Source organism: Gossypium hirsutum, chromosome D09, assembly GCF_007990345.1.
Source record: "Gossypium hirsutum isolate 1008001.06 chromosome D09, Gossypium_hirsutum_v2.1, whole genome shotgun sequence".
NCBI lineage: Eukaryota > Viridiplantae > Streptophyta > Magnoliopsida > Malvales > Malvaceae > Gossypium > Gossypium hirsutum.
This window is the reverse complement of record NC_053445.1, coordinates 51,274,738-51,290,517: the sequence shown is the minus strand read 5'-3', so window position 1 is coordinate 51,290,517 and position 15,780 is coordinate 51,274,738. Positions and strand designations below refer to the sequence as shown.

The window sequence follows — 15,780 nt, the reverse complement described above, 5'->3', positions numbered from 1 at the left end:
GTTCAAGTATCTAATTAGACAAAAAGAAAACCTTAAGTACCAATTTGAACATTAAAACCAAGTTTAAGAATCAAAATGCATATTTACCCTAAAAAAAGTAATTTCGGGCCACCATTTTCAAGACCAAAATGATATAAAAAAGATAACAGACAGGTTGTATATTTGTTTTATTTTGTTGAAGCACTTCGTAATAAAAGAATAAAAGAGCTAAAACTAGCCGTTACAAAGCTTGTGAATTTCTTTCTCAACGTTCACATTTCCAGTTTTATCCATTTGAAAAATTCGAACGTTAACATCTTTTGGTACATAAATTCGAACGTTATTCAAAACCCTTTATATACTCTGCTAGATCTCCTTACTTCCATTCATCAAAAAAGCTTCAATCTTTTCCAGGAAAACAAAATTTCAAGCTTGAAATTTTGATTCAAACACTTTACCTTTTCATTCTCTCATAAAACTCAAATCCCAAGTTCTTATCAATGGGTTTCTCAGTCGAGAATTCGGTAACACAATCCCACACGAGAACCCACAAAATCTTCTTAATCAGCAATTACCTTCTATTGGGAGCCGCCTCCAGTTGCGTCTTCCTCACCCTTTCCCTCCGCTTATTCCCTTCCCTGTGCGGATTCTTCCTTATTCTCCTCCATGTCATCACCATCGCCGCCGCCGTCTTGGGTTGCTCCGTCGCCATTTCGGGTTCCAACAAACGCTACTTGGCTTACATGGTGTCGATGGTGCTGACATCAATATTCGAAGGCTCTGTTTCGGTGCTTATCATGACCCGAACGTCGGATTTCTTGGGGTACTTGAGGTCTTACGTGAGGGAAGATGATGGGGTTTTGATATTGAAACTGGCTGGCGGGTTATGCGTGGCTGTTTTCTTCTTGCAGTGGGTGGTTTTGGGGCTGGCGTTTGTGTTGAGGTACTATGTTTTGGTGGAAGGCCACGGGGTGGGCAATGGAGGTTCATTGAAACAGGGGAATGGGAAAGTTGCAGATGAGGATTTGAAGAACTGGCCTTGGCCTTTCCAAGTTTAAAGATAGCAATTAATCTGTTATTTTTTAGTCTTCATTTTTGTTTGGTAAATCCCACTATGTTTCTTGGTATTGTACTGTATTGCTTGTCTATCTCTACTGTGTGTGTAATCAGATTGGTTACTTATTCATTTTATTAGAGTTCAATAAATTGTTGATTTCTTTATAGCTTTTGCTTCTGACTGGATCTCAAAGTTTTTGGTTAATAATTTATGGCTGGATTGATGACTCATTTGTTACCCAAACCCATTTCAAATTCCGCCACCACCTTGCCCAATAGTCTGTTATATTATTCCAAAAAGTAAAATATTGAAACCATTTTCATAACAGTACGAAAAAAATTTTGAAAAAAAAAATGGTTACTCATTTAATTTTGTCTATCTTGATTTTTTGAATATTTTTATATTAATGTTAGTTAATTGATGATCAGATAAATTTAGATGATTATTAGTATAATAAATCTGTATCCCAAAAGAAAGCAGCCTCGTTTTTTATGTTTTTCGCCACTAAAATAATTATGCATATAGAGAAAGGTTGGCTAAATCATAAGGTTTTGGAATTTAAAGGGTCGAAGTTTAAGTCAAGTTATGTCAATTATGTGAACGAATTTGTTTAAGTTTGATTATGAGGTAATTGGTTAAATGACAAATTTAATCATTAATGTTTATATATTTTGTCGAAATAGTTTTAATTGTATTTTTGAGTTTTTTTTGCCATCAACTTTTGTTTTTTCTTTTTTTTTCAAATTACTTTTTCTAACAAATTTAATGTTAAAAAAATTAACAAGGATGTTGTGGGATATTTTAATAAGATGTAATTTATTATTTAGGTAACCCACTAAGTTAATTACATGTGAGAAATAATAAAATAAATCATACATGAAAATAAAAAAATAACTCTTAACTCTTAATTTAAAGAAAAATAAACGGAACTATCTAAAAAAATGTTTCAAAATGAATGCACATATTACATCTCATTAAAAATATTCCACATGAAATTCCACATTATCATGTTAATCATTTTAACTGTATTTTCATCAAATCTGATAAAAAAAAGAATAAAAATTGATGGCCAAAAAAGATTTAAAATATATTTAAGGTTATTTTGACAAAATGTGTAAACGGTAGTGTCTAAACTTATCATTGAGCCTAGTTAATCATTTAATTTAATGATTGTAATGACTAATTTTAATGGTAATATGGATATAGTAAAATTATAATATCTAAAAAAAAGAATATAAAGAGGTCATTTTGAATTCATCCCTTAATTTAAAAAGAATTAAAAATTTAATTTATCTATTTTAATTATTTAAAAGTTAGTTTTCATACTTTATGAAAAAAAATTATAAAAAAATTGATCTAACTTATAAAACGTCCTAGACTTATTTAATTGAATACTTTGAAAAAAAAACATTAATCCAATTAAATAATACTCTTAAATCATAAACTTAAAAATCAATTATTTAATTATTTACATTCAATAAATTAACAAAAAAATATATTATTGTAGCAAAACTCATGTGTTGACTAACGAAGCTTCTGCCAAAAAATGATAGACAATGATTGTTCGAAGTAGCACTTAATGTTAACCAGCTTCAATCAAATCTATATTAAACACGTAATGTTCCACATATAAAATATCTTCCGTATAAAATTCATTGTGGCTAAAGATTGTACACATAAAATTTTGAGACCCATCACCATTATAAAGTTAAAAGAAATAAATAGTAGATCTATAAATCGTAATATATATACACACATGTGAATTTAGCCTTTAACTCAAATGTATTGAAATTGTTATTAATGTAGGATAAAGTGAGTTTGATGAAATGTATTATATTTTTATTTAAAGATTAAGAAGATAATTATGAGTAATTTTAAATATTATATAAAAATAAATATTCTAATAAATCTATAATAAATTTCATGTTTAATAAATAAATAAATAAAAGTTATTTATTCTTGGTGTTTTGAATTATTGAATTAATATTGCAATTTTTTTTGTGAATTACAATAACAGAGCAAAGCCTGAATAACAATTTCAACTAACACGATTTGAGCCTAGACTACACTTAAGGCGATGAACACACTTAACCATCGGGCCGTCACATAGATTCTAATATTAAAAAATTTTAATATCACCAAATATATATATGCCCTTCTCCTTTGCAAGAGAGAAAAATACAAATACTAATTTTATAATGAAATAATTTTAGTTTTATTCTAATTTAAAAATGATAATCTACGTCACAAAATGCAAAAAACCATCCATGAAATTTAAAAAAATGAAATTATTATTATAATAATTTTGAGACTATGAATTAAAAGATGCAAAAAGTATATTATTTCATTCTATTTAAAGATTGAAAATGATACCAATAATTTAAGCATGGAATAAAAAAAATACATGAAGTAATTTTATAATTTAGTTTGAGAAATGAAATTAACCAATTTCATAGGATAAAAAACGAATTTGTATATTTCCTTAAAAAAACCGAATTTGTATATGATTTCTTTTTATATTTTTTTCCATCATTCGGAATTTTTCACATTCTGTCCTTGTCGTGGAACAAACGGACTCTTGAGGTCCTTGAAAGGCTACTGAGTTTCCTCTACATTCATTGAATGTAGACATTATTTTCTTAAATATTTCTAACGTATTATATCTGTACTTATATATATAATATGTCTAATTAAATTGGTATTACGATAACATGATAAAAAATTACATAAAAATCGGATTGTTAATATAATTATGTTTTTATCTTTTATTATTTTTATATAAAATATTTAAATAAAACAATTTAATTATCTAAAAATTGAATTTGAGCGATCGAGCATTTCTTAAGAAAAAATTTTGAGCCTAAATATATATTTTTTATGATTATTTTTTCACTCTATTTATGATTGAGTTAGTAAATAAATTTAATATTAATTTTTCCTTTTCTTTTAAGGATAAATATCAAAATTATACATGAATTTTGATGCAATGTGTAATGTTATAAATAAACTTTGATTTTATTTATACATGAAATTTTAATTTGATTAAAATTTGACAAATCACTAATTACATTATCGAATTAGCACCATTCTAGATTGATATATTGCATACGTAAATAATTATATTAATCCAATATGAAAATAAATGTATATATTCATTTATTTAAATGTGTATAATTAAATAAAAAATAACCTTTCATGTATACATATGAACTACAATTCAAATTTTATGTATATAATCACACCAAATCAAAGTTAATGTATTAAGTTGCACATTGGACCAAATTTTATGTATAAATTTGATATTTATCTTTTTTTTAAGTATTTATTATGTTGAGAAGAATTAAAGATATGGTTCTCATATAAAAATAATATCTTATAATAATTAGTCATAACGGTCTGGTTTAAAATTGAGAAAATATTTGACATACTCTCAGTGAAGTTTTTAAATTTTTTGATTGGAGAATATTTAAAAAGGATAATTATTTGATACATTGCTAGTAAAATATTTTAGACTCAACAAGCGAGTTAAAAATGTGATAAGTGTCGTGTAATTAATTTTTATATTTTTTACTACACCCTATAATATACATTCTTAAAAATTAAATATTTTAAAAAAGAAACGCATGATAATTTTTTAAAGCTGATTTTAAAATAATAAAAAAAGTAATTTGTCTACTAAATATTTACCCTTAAATTTAATTGTATTTTATTTTTAAAACTTTTAAGAAAAAAATCAACTTCAAAATTATAATTTTTAAATAATTTAAATGGTTATACATGAACTTAAGAAATTTAAATTTAAAAGATTCAAAATTATCGTTTTCAAATTTTTTATAAAATATACATAAATATTTATTACTCGCATTATGAAGTGGTAAAAATCTAATATATATTTAAAAATATTTTTTTCCTCAAAAAATAAAATAATTTTTTATAAGTGTGTTATTATTAATTTTAGGATAAATCTTAAAACTATACATCAATTATGATTTAATGTGTAATTGTATACATAAACTTTGATTTGTACGATTTTATACATGAAATTTTGATTTGATCTAATTTTTATAAATTATTAACACAATTATTTATATAATATAATTTTATGTTTATATATTGCACATATAAATAATTATATTTATCTAATATAAAAATAAATTGATGTATTTATTTGAACCACAACTAAAATTTTACCAAAGTACACTAAATTAAAATTTATATATTAAATCAAAATTAAAATATAATAATATAATTTTGAGATTTATTTAGAATGATTGGGGATGCACTTTTTGGTACAAAATATCTGGTTGATTACTTGATTATATATATGCTAAATATTTTGCGTAATTGTGAGGTATATCCGTATATAAAAGCCAGAGGACGCAGCGAATCAAAGCACAAATTTTATCTGTGGCTTTTAGAAACACACCAAAAAGTGAAAGAAAAACATGGCTGCCGCTTCTTCTTCCACTATCCTCTTCAATCCGTTGACTTCTCAGCTCTGCAACTCCAAGAAGAAGCCTTGCTCTGACCCTTCTGCCTCCACTCTCAAACTGGGTCTTTTTGGACACGCCACTAACACTGCCGCTGCATCTCTGAGATTCAAGAAGCTTAAGTATGGGAAAGGATACTCTTCTGGTTTCTCTGTTGTGTGTAAAGCTGTCTCGGTTAAGCCTGACACCGAGATCGAAGGGCTTAACATTGCTGATGATGTTACTCAGGTCTCATTCTTATGCTTTATTTGATATTTGTTCCTTGAATTTGATTTAGACTGGGAAATGGGTTGCTTTTATTCTCAGAAAATTGACCTTCAGTGTGTTCTTTGCATAGATTTCTAATATGAGTTGTTGTAAATTTTGAAGTTCTGCTTTCTGGGTTCTTAATACTAGTGCCACTATATGTTTTCTTTTTTGTTATATTTTCTGAATTAAATTTTGAGAATTTGGGTAATTTCTACGGAGGATGGTATGGTTTTTACTTTTTCGAATCTTAGTGTACTGTTGCGTAGGAGTGAATTTTGTTCTCCGTGGTCGAATTGTGGGATTTGTAGAATTAGTCTTTACATTTAGAGGAAACTTTTTGGTAAAAAGGTGTTTTTAACTGGCACCAAGTAAGACCTTTTTTTTATTTATTTATGAATTTCTCAATTTTAATTGCTCTACAATTCCAATTTTGTGAATACTGTGTAAATTAATGAAGATAAAAACCGAAAAAGTCGGGCTTTTGTGCTTTCCTGTCTGTAGTAGTCTTAGATTAGTATTAGGATTAGCTCAATTGAAGTTCTTTGTTCCTTTCATCGGGATGTCGTATATCTGAGTGAGTTAAGACTACTTCTTTAGCACCCAGAAAGATTATTTCTTCAGTTTATGTTTAGAAATGATTCATATCATCAAAACACATTGGGAACTCTAAATTTTTTTTTGCTGGTCTATTGTGCTAAATGAGGGAATTTGTTTTCCTTGATCACTTTTCTTCTGTCACCATTTATTAGGTAATAAAGAGATGAGGCATTGGATTATGATCGCAATATGTTCTTGATTGTGTTGGCTAACATAAACTTAATTGTGCATTCAAAATTTTATATTATTACCAGCTAAGGAAGGAGAAAAGGTGTTTTCTTATACCGTATGAGATATGCTAGATTTTGGATGGTAGTTTCATTCGGTTGTCTGAAGGTTTCCAAGCTTCTTTTGTCTGCTAATTTTCCTCTTTTCACTTTCTCTATATTTAGTGCTTCTGTTGTCCTTCTGTACCTGATGCATGGTGACTGCTTCTATTTATAAAAATACATTGCCTGAGTCTGATTTTTCTATATGAAACACATTACTATTTTGCTTGTAGACGAGCCATCTCAATGGAGAAAGAACTGAATTTCTATTAATCAGTACACCTTTTTATTTCTTGTTGTGTTTTGTTCTGATATTTATTTAGCTCTATTGGTTGTTTTGTAACACAGCTTATTGGGAAAACACCAATGGTGTACTTGAACAATATTGTGAAAGGCTCTGTTGCAAATATTGCTGCCAAGCTTGAGATCATGGAACCATGTTGCAGTGTGAAGGACAGGTAGCCAAACTTTTCATAAGCATATTGTAGCTTGTATGCATTAGTTAGCAAGCTCATTGTTTGCTAATAGTTAAAAAACATTACCATGAGATCTAGGATAAAATGGCTTTTATTTATGTCAAACCCTATGCTGATGTCTTTATTATTATTGCATAGTTTTGGATGCTGGTAAAAGGGTATCTTTCAAGGTGTGTTCAATCTGGCATTTTCGGTTCTAAAGAATTTCACGTGTACATGGATAATTAGGTCCTTCTCAAGCAAAATGTATTCATATATCTTAATTGAACTTCCAGAATCTCTTCGATGAGGCTTGAAACTATCTGTTTCGTCATTAAAATTTTAATCATAGGGAAGATCAGGAGATTAATATCCTTTTTTTAATTGGTTTCAGGATAGGGTACAGTATGATTTCTGATGCTGAGCAAAGAGGACTTATAACACCTGGAAAGGTAATGGGTCGTAGATGGGACTTCTGTGTATCTATGGTATATGTACAACAACTAAATTTGGTACTTATGGCTTGATACTCACTATTTCTTCTTAAATGTTTCAGAGTATTCTTGTGGAACCTACAAGTGGAAACACAGGCATTGGCCTTGCCTTCATAGCTGCCTCAAAAGGATATAGACTGATCTTGACAATGCCAGCATCAATGAGTTTGGAGAGAAGAGTTCTACTGAAAGCATTTGGAGCTGAGCTTGTTTTAACTGATTCAGCTAAAGGCATGAAGGGGGCTGTTCAGAAAGCTGAAGAGATTGTGAAAAGCACACACAACGCCTACATGCTTCAACAATTTGACAATCCAGCAAATCCTAAAGTTTGTATCGACCACTCCTTATTATACGTTGCTGACTTTTGTGGCCATAGACTGATATTCATGTTTCCTTTTGTAGATACACTATGAGACAACTGGTCCAGAGATCTGGGAAGACACCCGAGGCAAAGTGGACATTTTTGTTGGAGGGATTGGAACTGGTGGAACCATATCTGGAGTTGGTCGATTCCTTAAAGAAAAGAATCCCAATATTAAGGTGATTATTCTGCTTTTAACACGCCCTGAATAGCATTTATCTCACATGCCCTTCTGAACATCATCGCATTGAATTTTGGAGAATTTTTTTAGAAATTTCATGGTAAAAGAAAAGTGAAATTTTAGTATCTCCTACTATTGATTTTCTTGAAGGAAATTCTTTTTCAAGAAGGGCCAGGCCTTGCTTTTTTCCAACTGAATGGTTGACTGATTGTATCGACTTTGGATGTATCAGGTTATTGGTGTGGAACCTACAGAGAGCAACATACTTTCCGGTGGAAAGCCTGGTGAGAGAAGATACTTCTTATATTGACACCCCACCTCTCCCTTATAAAAATATACAGGTTATTTTCATGCGTCAATTTTTAGGAATGTGCATCTTATATTGACACCCCACCTCTCCCTTATAAAAAAATACAGGTCCTCACAAGATTCAAGGGATTGGAGCTGGTTTTATTCCTGGGAATTTGGACCAAGATGTGGTTGATGAAGTTATAGAGGTCTGAGTTTTGCTTTCCTTCTTCCTGGCTAAATTTTTGTGATTTCTGTAAGTCAACTTTTATGTGGCCTTAGTATCAACTAAGTTGTAGTTGAGATTTGCTTTGTATTAAGTTTCTCTAATGGCTTCAGTTCTTGAAGTCATGTATGGTCCTTTACCTTCTTCTGATGGATTTGAATTGACAGATTTCCAGTGATGAAGCTGTTGAAACTGCAAAGCAATTAGCCCTTCAGGAAGGCTTGTTGGTAAGTTATTTTTCTTCAACTTTGAAGTGACTACGAAGTTTGGACTGAAAGCAAAAATGAATGGTCCTTTACCAACTGTTGGTCCAAGCAATAGGCAGTTTCTTTTTAGACAGAAGCAATAGGAAATAAATACAAATGGGAAGAAGTCATTTCTCTTTCTACATATGACCTTAGTAACTCAAAATCTTGACCTAATCTTCAACAATTGGAAGGTTGCTTGGACTTGGTTCATTCAGGAAATAAGCCATCTTGTCTGAGTTAAGACTTTCAAAACCCTAGGGAAAAAAAAGAGATGATTGAATTCTGTTTGTATATCATGTTGTGCATGTGCTATAATATTCCTTCATTGCTAATTTGATTCATTATACTATGTAATATCAGGTTGGGATATCTTCTGGAGCAGCAGCTGCTGCTGCAATGAAGGTGGGGAGAAGACCGGAGAATAATGGGAAGCTGATTGCAGTAAGTATTTTTTTGCATATATTAAGAACATGACCTACAGTTTTCAAGTAAGAATACTTATAAGCATCAAATATAACTAGGAAGCTAGTTGGCATACATTATATTAACAAATATGAAATATAGCTTTATTCTTGTGAAGAAGTTAAATAAAGGTTGAACTTATGTAGGGGTTGGAAGTGAATAGAAGCTTCCATACACCGAATAGTGTACTTTGGATTGAAGGTTACATGTGAAGTTGGCTGGTGGTCTGCTAGCAATTAGCCAGCACTTGGTCTTTCCTTTAAGAAATCTCATCTGAATATGAACAGCCCGAAGCCAATTCCTAAATGTTATAATGTTATGTCAACGAACTTGCCTAATTAGGTGTTTTATTCCAGACCTTAACCCCTTCCTCTTTTTTTATTGTTCACTTTGATGCTCTAAAAGTATAATTCCCACTCTTTACACTTTCTTTTACTTCTCAGCATTTCTAAAAGCATGGTTCCCATTCTTAGAACACATTGTCTTGCTTTTGACCAACTATTGTTCGCTTTTTCTTGTCTCTTTTGGTAGCAATAGTACTATTTTCAAACATGTAATATGCATGACTCGTTAAGTATTTGAATACTTTCAGGTTGTCTTTCCAAGCTTTGGCGAGCGATACCTCTCCTCAGTGCTTTTCCAATCTATTCGAGATGAATGTGAGAAAATGCAACCTGAGCCATGAAGTCCCCTGTATTTTTTGATGAATAAAAACAGTTTTTCCAATCAATTGCTTGAAATTCTTCAACTATGAGTTATGAAAGCAATAAAATTCTTGACTGGAATTATGCTGCCCTCTTTTAATTGTTAGTGACAATTCAGTACTGGGTGTTCTTGACTGGAATTTTGCCGAACTTGGTAATTATGTTGCTCCAACTCTTCATTTTGATTGTTCATTTTACTGTTTTCAGCGATTTGTTCCAACTCAATTTCTTAAAGTTCCTGTATATTGCCTATCATCTTTCAAAGACTTTACAAATACGTGAAACTCTCAAAAGAAATTGAATATAATTATGTCAAAAATCTACCCATGTTTGGCATTCAGACAAGAACACCATATACATGAAATAAACTTCAAAAAAATTAAGGGTAATCATTTTAGACACATACTTGTCTAATTCGCACCCAAGCTTGAATATGTATATGTATGTATTTATTACACATCCTACCACACGAATACTTTTTTCTTGTATAGACGAGACTGCAACCTAAGGGGGCTGGGAAGAAAAATAGAATTACTTATCATTTACTGCAACGGTAAATTAACTATTCCAGTCATCTGAATATTATCTGAGAGAGCAAGGTTTCTTAATTAACGCCTGAAACAAGCATCAGGAGGAAGCTTCTCAAGTATTACTTTAAACCAAAATCAACTGCTAAGAGGAAGCCTTGTTCAACTGTAAAAAATATGTGAAGCCTTATCACAGATGGCCATAAATTTAAGGGCATTGTTAGGTAGACACCTCCCATAAAATCTCAAGCTTTGAGTTAAGAATCTATAAGTAAACAGAAATGGGTTACAACCAATATTCTAATACTCATCTGGGCTCAATGACCAATGTTGAAAGAAGCCTTCATTCTCCCAACAAGGTGTGGCAATGTCTTCATGTTATCCTCGATCGACTGGTTGACGCATGACTCCAATTCATTGATTGCATCGGCTTTATTTTGTTGAAGTTTAGCTGATTCAAACTTGTCTTGGCAGACCATCAAGGATCGATTTAACCTTTCCTACATTCATTAGAGCAACTATCCATCAATAAATTATTATGGTGTAATATCTGGATGAAAGGTCAAAAGAACAGCAGAATATAAACATAAAGAATCCTATTGGTTATTCTAAGATACCGTCATACCAACGGGGAAATAGTGATGAAATAGAATATTTTTCAAAATAACTCAGTTTCCTCTTCTTTGTTGCATATTCCCGTTCTCCTGGCCTTTTATCATATCATCAAGTTCCCCATTTCAACCTCCAAATTGATGATGCTAAGGTAGATATTAAGTTCCAGCACATCTAAACTACGAATTGCATTCCACTCAACTATTTCCCATTTGCATATTCTCCTGCACTTACAAACTAACCTCAAAGATGTCATATGCTGCATTTGAGCATTTTCTAGTAAATACTCCTTATTTAAGGTAAAAACTAGCCAATTACTTCTCCAGAAACTAGTTCAAATTTACTATGGTTTCCTGTAAGAGAGAAGAAAAAAAAAAGGACAGAAGCGAAATGGCAGTAGCTTATAGTAGATTTCTATATTCATTAAACAGAAGAGAGGGTTAACAGTCCAATGATGCTTCACAGAATCACAGCCTCACAGCCTCACCACTTATAATGTGAACACTTCTCAAACATTAACCAGAACCATGGGCAGCTTGCTAGATACAACAAAGAAAGGGATAGTATTGCCATTCCATCACATACAATCCACAAATTCTCTCTGTTCAACTACTTAGATTTTCTGAATATGCCTATAAGTGAAAGAAGAAATTCAAGAGGCAATGCATTCAATTTGCTAACTTTAGAAGACCCTTCTAAATAAAGCTCCAGAATAAGCATAAAAAGCATAAGGAAAGGAACTGTGCAAGGTCCCTAAATTTTAAGGACAGGAAGAAAAGTAGAGTGGAAGCAAGAAAGTGAAGTAAAAATTGAAGAAAATTTAAAGCTTTTCACTGAAGAGAATACTGCAGCCCGAGTAGTTTGCTTGAAATGAAAATTAGAGAACATATGAAACGTACTTGAAACTTGGCCATTTCGTTCTCAAAATGCTGTTGAGCATTAACAACGGGAACACTGCAATGTTCTACACAATTGCTTATCTCCTCTTGTTTCCTTGTTCTATCAAAGCATTCATATGCACATTTGAAATACGCTTGCTGCAACCAATCATCACAACGAATTTAAACAAAATAAATAAAAGTCAACACGACCAAGAAGCTTAAGTCATTATCTTAACTAGTCAGAGAAATAAACAAACTTGGTATGTAATAATATGCCCAAGATAATGTAACTTTTAATATCTAAGAAAACTAGCAGGTTCAAAGCTTTAGCCTCTAAATCTCGACTTAATTCTAACATTTCAGAAGCAAGAACTAAACAGAACTCATTTACCAGAAGCAATCAAATAGCCCAAAGAAATCATATTTTTATGGAAAACATGAAGTTATGGTGATTTTATCAATGGGAAAATTGGAAAAAAATAAAACATGACCAAGAAAATGAGTAAAATTCTGAGTTTGGGTAAAAAAGAGGGAAACCTGAAGAGTGAAATTGATGTGGTCTTGGACTGGAGCAAGTTGAGCTTGGGCTGCAATATTTACTTCATTAAGTTTCCTCCTCATTCTTTCTGAAACTAATTGCTGTTCTACTGCTGCTATATGATCCATTTCTTTTTTTTTTTTTGGTCAATTTGATTTAAGAAAGGGACAGAGCCACAGAGAGAAATAGATGTTAGGGTTTATAGGGTTTCTGGTTGCGGTTTAAAAGGTTTTATTTTAAGCCTTTGGTTCATGCAGGCGTAGCTCAACGCCCGCCTTTTTTTTCTCATGAAGAGTCATTGGGTCCAAATTCAAGGCCAACCATCCAATTCAATACCCATTGGGCTCAGTGTGAGCCTATTTACAGTGCTTGCGAGACTTTCACCAATTTCAGTCAATGAACTTACATATGCCCCATTGTCGAACGCATCAAAGAAGCACAAATCATCAAAAAATGGAACGACAAAACCAATCATCATCACTAACATGCGAAAACCTTCCTTCATTCCTTTCTTCATTCGTCGACACCTTCGTAGACTTTTCAGTCAGTGGCCTTTTCTTGCCCCAACAGCAACAGATTCCTCAACAACCTCTTCAAACTCATTACCCTTCCCCAAACCGTCTCGTTGCCATTGGGGATCTCCATGGAGATCTCGAGAAATCCAAGCAAGCTTTCCGTCTCGCCGGCCTCATTGATGGGTCTGATCGTTGGTGCGGTGGGTCTACCACCGTTGTTCAGATTGGTGACGTGCTTGACCGTGGTGGGGAAGAGCTCAAGATCCTTTATTTCTTGGAAAAGTTGAAGCGTGAAGCTGTTAAAAGTGGTGGGCAGTTGATAACTTTGAATGGTAATCATGAGATAATGAACATTGAAGGTGATTTCAGGTATGTAACTAAAAAGGCTTTAGAAGAATTTGATGTTTGGGCTTATTGGTACGATATAGGGAACAAAATGAAGAGCTTATGTCATGGTTTGGAAATCCCTAAGAACCCTTTTCATGGGATTCCTCCATCTTTTCATAGAGTCCCTGAAGAGTTCTCTCATAGTATTAGAGCCAGAATTGCTGCATTGAGACCTGATGGTCCAATCTCCCGTAGGTTCTTAGCTAATAATTTGACTGTTTTAGTTGTTGGAGACTCAGTTTTCGTGCACGGTGGCCTTTTAGAGAAACATGTAGACTATGGTTTGCAAAGGATCAATGATGAGGTGAGGGATTGGATTAATGGATCGATGGGGCAGCGAGCACCGGAGTATTGTAGAGGGAGGAATGCAGTTGTTTGGTTGAGGAAGTTTTCGGATGAGTTTGCCAAGAACTGTGATTGTTCGCTCCTAGAACATGTTCTTGCTACGATTCCTGGTGCGAAAAGGATGATAATGGGTCATACGATTCAAGAGATCGGCATTAATGGTGCTTGTGATAATAGGGCAATAAGGATAGATGTAGGAATGTCGAAAGGTTGCATCAATGGATTGCCTGAAGTTTTGGAGATTTATAGGAACTCAGGGTTAAGGGTGTTGACTTCAAATCCAATGTATCAGAACAAGAATCAATATGCTCAAACTAAAGAAGGACTCGGATTGTTAAAACCTGAGCACGGGCCAAAACAAGTCGAAGTGAAAGCTTAGCAGTATCTAAGCTACTGAAAGCTGTTGCCTCATTAACTACTTCACATATATGAAGATTCCTTTAGAAACTATGGCTGTTAACAAATTTCTTTGGCTTTATGTTGCTGTTAGTGTTTAAAACATTCTCAGAAGTGTTTCTCTTGCAGCCAGACATAGCATGTACCTTGTATTGGAAATTGCCAAATGAAAATTTCTCCCATATGCTAATTCTGTTTTGTCATTCTGCATCTTTATATGGGATAAAGCAACATTTAGTCCTTGAATTTGGTATTTTTTTTGTCCACATTAGTCTTGGAACTTGGCAACTCTTACCAGTTTTGGTCCATATAATTTTTTTTTAGTGGCAAAATCTTAGAGTGTCACATAATCACAGGGACCAAAGTTGGGAAAAGATGCCTAGTTCAGGGACTAATATGGACAAAAAAACTCAGGGACCAAATTGGAAAAAAGTTGCCAATTTTAGAGACTAAATATTGTCTTACCCCTTTTTATATTGCCTCAAGTTATTATTGGCAGATGCTCAAAGTAAAGAAGGCCCTTGATTGCTGATTTCAGAAAAGGGACCAGAACAGGTTGAAGGCTTAGGAGTTTTTGAGTGTCTAAGCTATTGACAGCATTTGCTTCATTAACTATTGCACACATGTATTCATTTGCTTAAGGAGCTAATCATTGGATGTGCACCTTTTTTATGTGAAACTTGAATAGTCATTGACGTATGCATTTGTCTGAATTCCTTTAGCAATTTTGGATGCTGACCAATTTGTTTGGTTTTATGGTGTTGCTAGTGTTTAAACAGTCTCAAAAAGTTCCTTTGCTTTGCAATTTGCAGCCAGACATGACATAAATCATGTATTGGATTCTGCCAAATGAAAATTTCTCACATTTATGTTAAGGATGTTCTATCTCATTTAGGAGTTGTGGAATTTTTATCTTGGATTGAGCTTGAATTTTGTAAGTAAAACTCGACCTAAGTTTGGAGAAATTTTTTACAGCTTAAAAATAATGGCGAGGGTCCCAAATTTTAACATATATGACAAGTTCATTCTCTTTGAAGTTACCTTACAATAGTGGCACTTAAATATAATTGGAAGACGGATGACGTGAAAAATTAAAGATAATATGATACAATATCAATAAATACATGTTTTAAATTTTATATGAAATATTATTAATGTATCAAATGTGATTATGAAATAATTAAAAAATATATAATACAGTTACATTATATAAAGTCTTTAGAAACATATTGTTAGTAACAAGGTTTATAAACAAATCACCTATAAGTATTAAGTACAGTGATAAAAGTATATTGCATTCTTAAGAAAAGAACACACAACAGTCACAAATTAGGAATATGGTTCAAACTTTGAAGACAAAAATATTAAAAAAGACAATCATTAACTTCGAATTTGATCATATAAACCAGACAAGTCTAACAAAAGCCCAAAAACTTTACAAGGGCCGTAAGTTCAAAAAAGAAAACTATATAAGGGCAGTTTAGCCATTTCAGACGTAATTCAAGTCAATGAATCTCTC

General features: G+C 32.2%; 4 protein-coding genes across 4 annotated transcripts; 3 read left to right on the top strand and 1 right to left on the bottom strand.

The window, feature by feature from the left end:
• Nucleotides 1-344: 344 nt before the first annotated feature.
• On the top strand, nucleotides 345-1,202 carry LOC107928431 (uncharacterized). The gene has a single exon (XM_016859668.2). The coding sequence runs from the start codon at nucleotides 480-482 to the stop codon at nucleotides 1,035-1,037; it is 558 nt and encodes a 185-aa protein (XP_016715157.1). The 5' UTR covers nucleotides 345-479; the 3' UTR covers nucleotides 1,038-1,202.
• A 4,127-nt stretch (nucleotides 1,203-5,329) lies between these two features.
• LOC121221006 (cysteine synthase, chloroplastic/chromoplastic) lies at nucleotides 5,330-10,141 on the top strand. The gene is made up of 10 exons (XM_041101296.1): nucleotides 5,330-5,754; nucleotides 6,990-7,099; nucleotides 7,491-7,548; nucleotides 7,653-7,916; nucleotides 7,993-8,130; nucleotides 8,365-8,416; nucleotides 8,550-8,629; nucleotides 8,814-8,873; nucleotides 9,255-9,335; nucleotides 9,949-10,141. The coding sequence occupies exons 1-10, from the start codon at nucleotides 5,482-5,484 to the stop codon at nucleotides 10,039-10,041; spliced, it is 1,209 nt and encodes a 402-aa protein (XP_040957230.1). The 5' UTR covers nucleotides 5,330-5,481; the 3' UTR covers nucleotides 10,042-10,141.
• A 549-nt stretch (nucleotides 10,142-10,690) lies between these two features.
• LOC121221007 (protein FAM136A) lies at nucleotides 10,691-12,808 on the bottom strand. Its single transcript, XM_041101297.1, has 3 exons — nucleotides 12,618-12,808; nucleotides 12,099-12,236; nucleotides 10,691-11,087 (listed from the first exon to the last, which is right to left on the bottom strand). The coding sequence occupies exons 1-3, from the start codon at nucleotides 12,744-12,746 to the stop codon at nucleotides 10,905-10,907; spliced, it is 450 nt and encodes a 149-aa protein (XP_040957231.1). The 5' UTR covers nucleotides 12,747-12,808; the 3' UTR covers nucleotides 10,691-10,904.
• Nucleotides 12,809-13,014: 206 nt separating this feature from the next.
• On the top strand, nucleotides 13,015-14,451 carry LOC121221005 (shewanella-like protein phosphatase 2). Its single transcript, XM_041101295.1, has one exon. It carries the CDS (start codon nucleotides 13,015-13,017, stop codon nucleotides 14,242-14,244), a length of 1,230 nt encoding a protein of 409 aa, XP_040957229.1. The 3' UTR covers nucleotides 14,245-14,451.
• The last annotated feature ends 1,329 nt before the right edge of the window (nucleotides 14,452-15,780 follow it).

Excerpts from the sequence above, each read along its gene's own strand:
- LOC107928431 (XM_016859668.2), top strand. The coding sequence starts at position 480 with ATGGGTTTCTCAGTCGAGAATTCGGTAACACAATCCCACACGAGAACC.
- LOC121221006 (XM_041101296.1), top strand. The coding sequence starts at position 5,482 with ATGGCTGCCGCTTCTTCTTCCACTATCCTCTTCAATCCGTTGACTTCT. Across the intron at positions 5,755-6,989 it reads TTGCTGATGATGTTACTCAG|CTTATTGGGAAAACACCAAT; the intron begins GTCTCATTCTTA and ends TTTGTAACACAG. Across the intron at positions 8,131-8,364 it reads AAAAGAATCCCAATATTAAG|GTTATTGGTGTGGAACCTAC; the intron begins GTGATTATTCTG and ends TGGATGTATCAG.
- LOC121221007 (XM_041101297.1), bottom strand. The coding sequence starts at position 12,746 with ATGGATCATATAGCAGCAGTAGAACAGCAATTAGTTTCAGAAAGAATG. Across the intron at positions 12,237-12,617 it reads ACATCAATTTCACTCTTCAG|CAAGCGTATTTCAAATGTGC; the intron begins GTTTCCCTCTTT and ends GATTGGTTGCAG. Across the intron at positions 11,088-12,098 it reads ACGAAATGGCCAAGTTTCAA|GAAAGGTTAAATCGATCCTT; the intron begins GTACGTTTCATA and ends TAATGAATGTAG.
- LOC121221005 (XM_041101295.1), top strand. The coding sequence starts at position 13,015 with ATGAACTTACATATGCCCCATTGTCGAACGCATCAAAGAAGCACAAAT.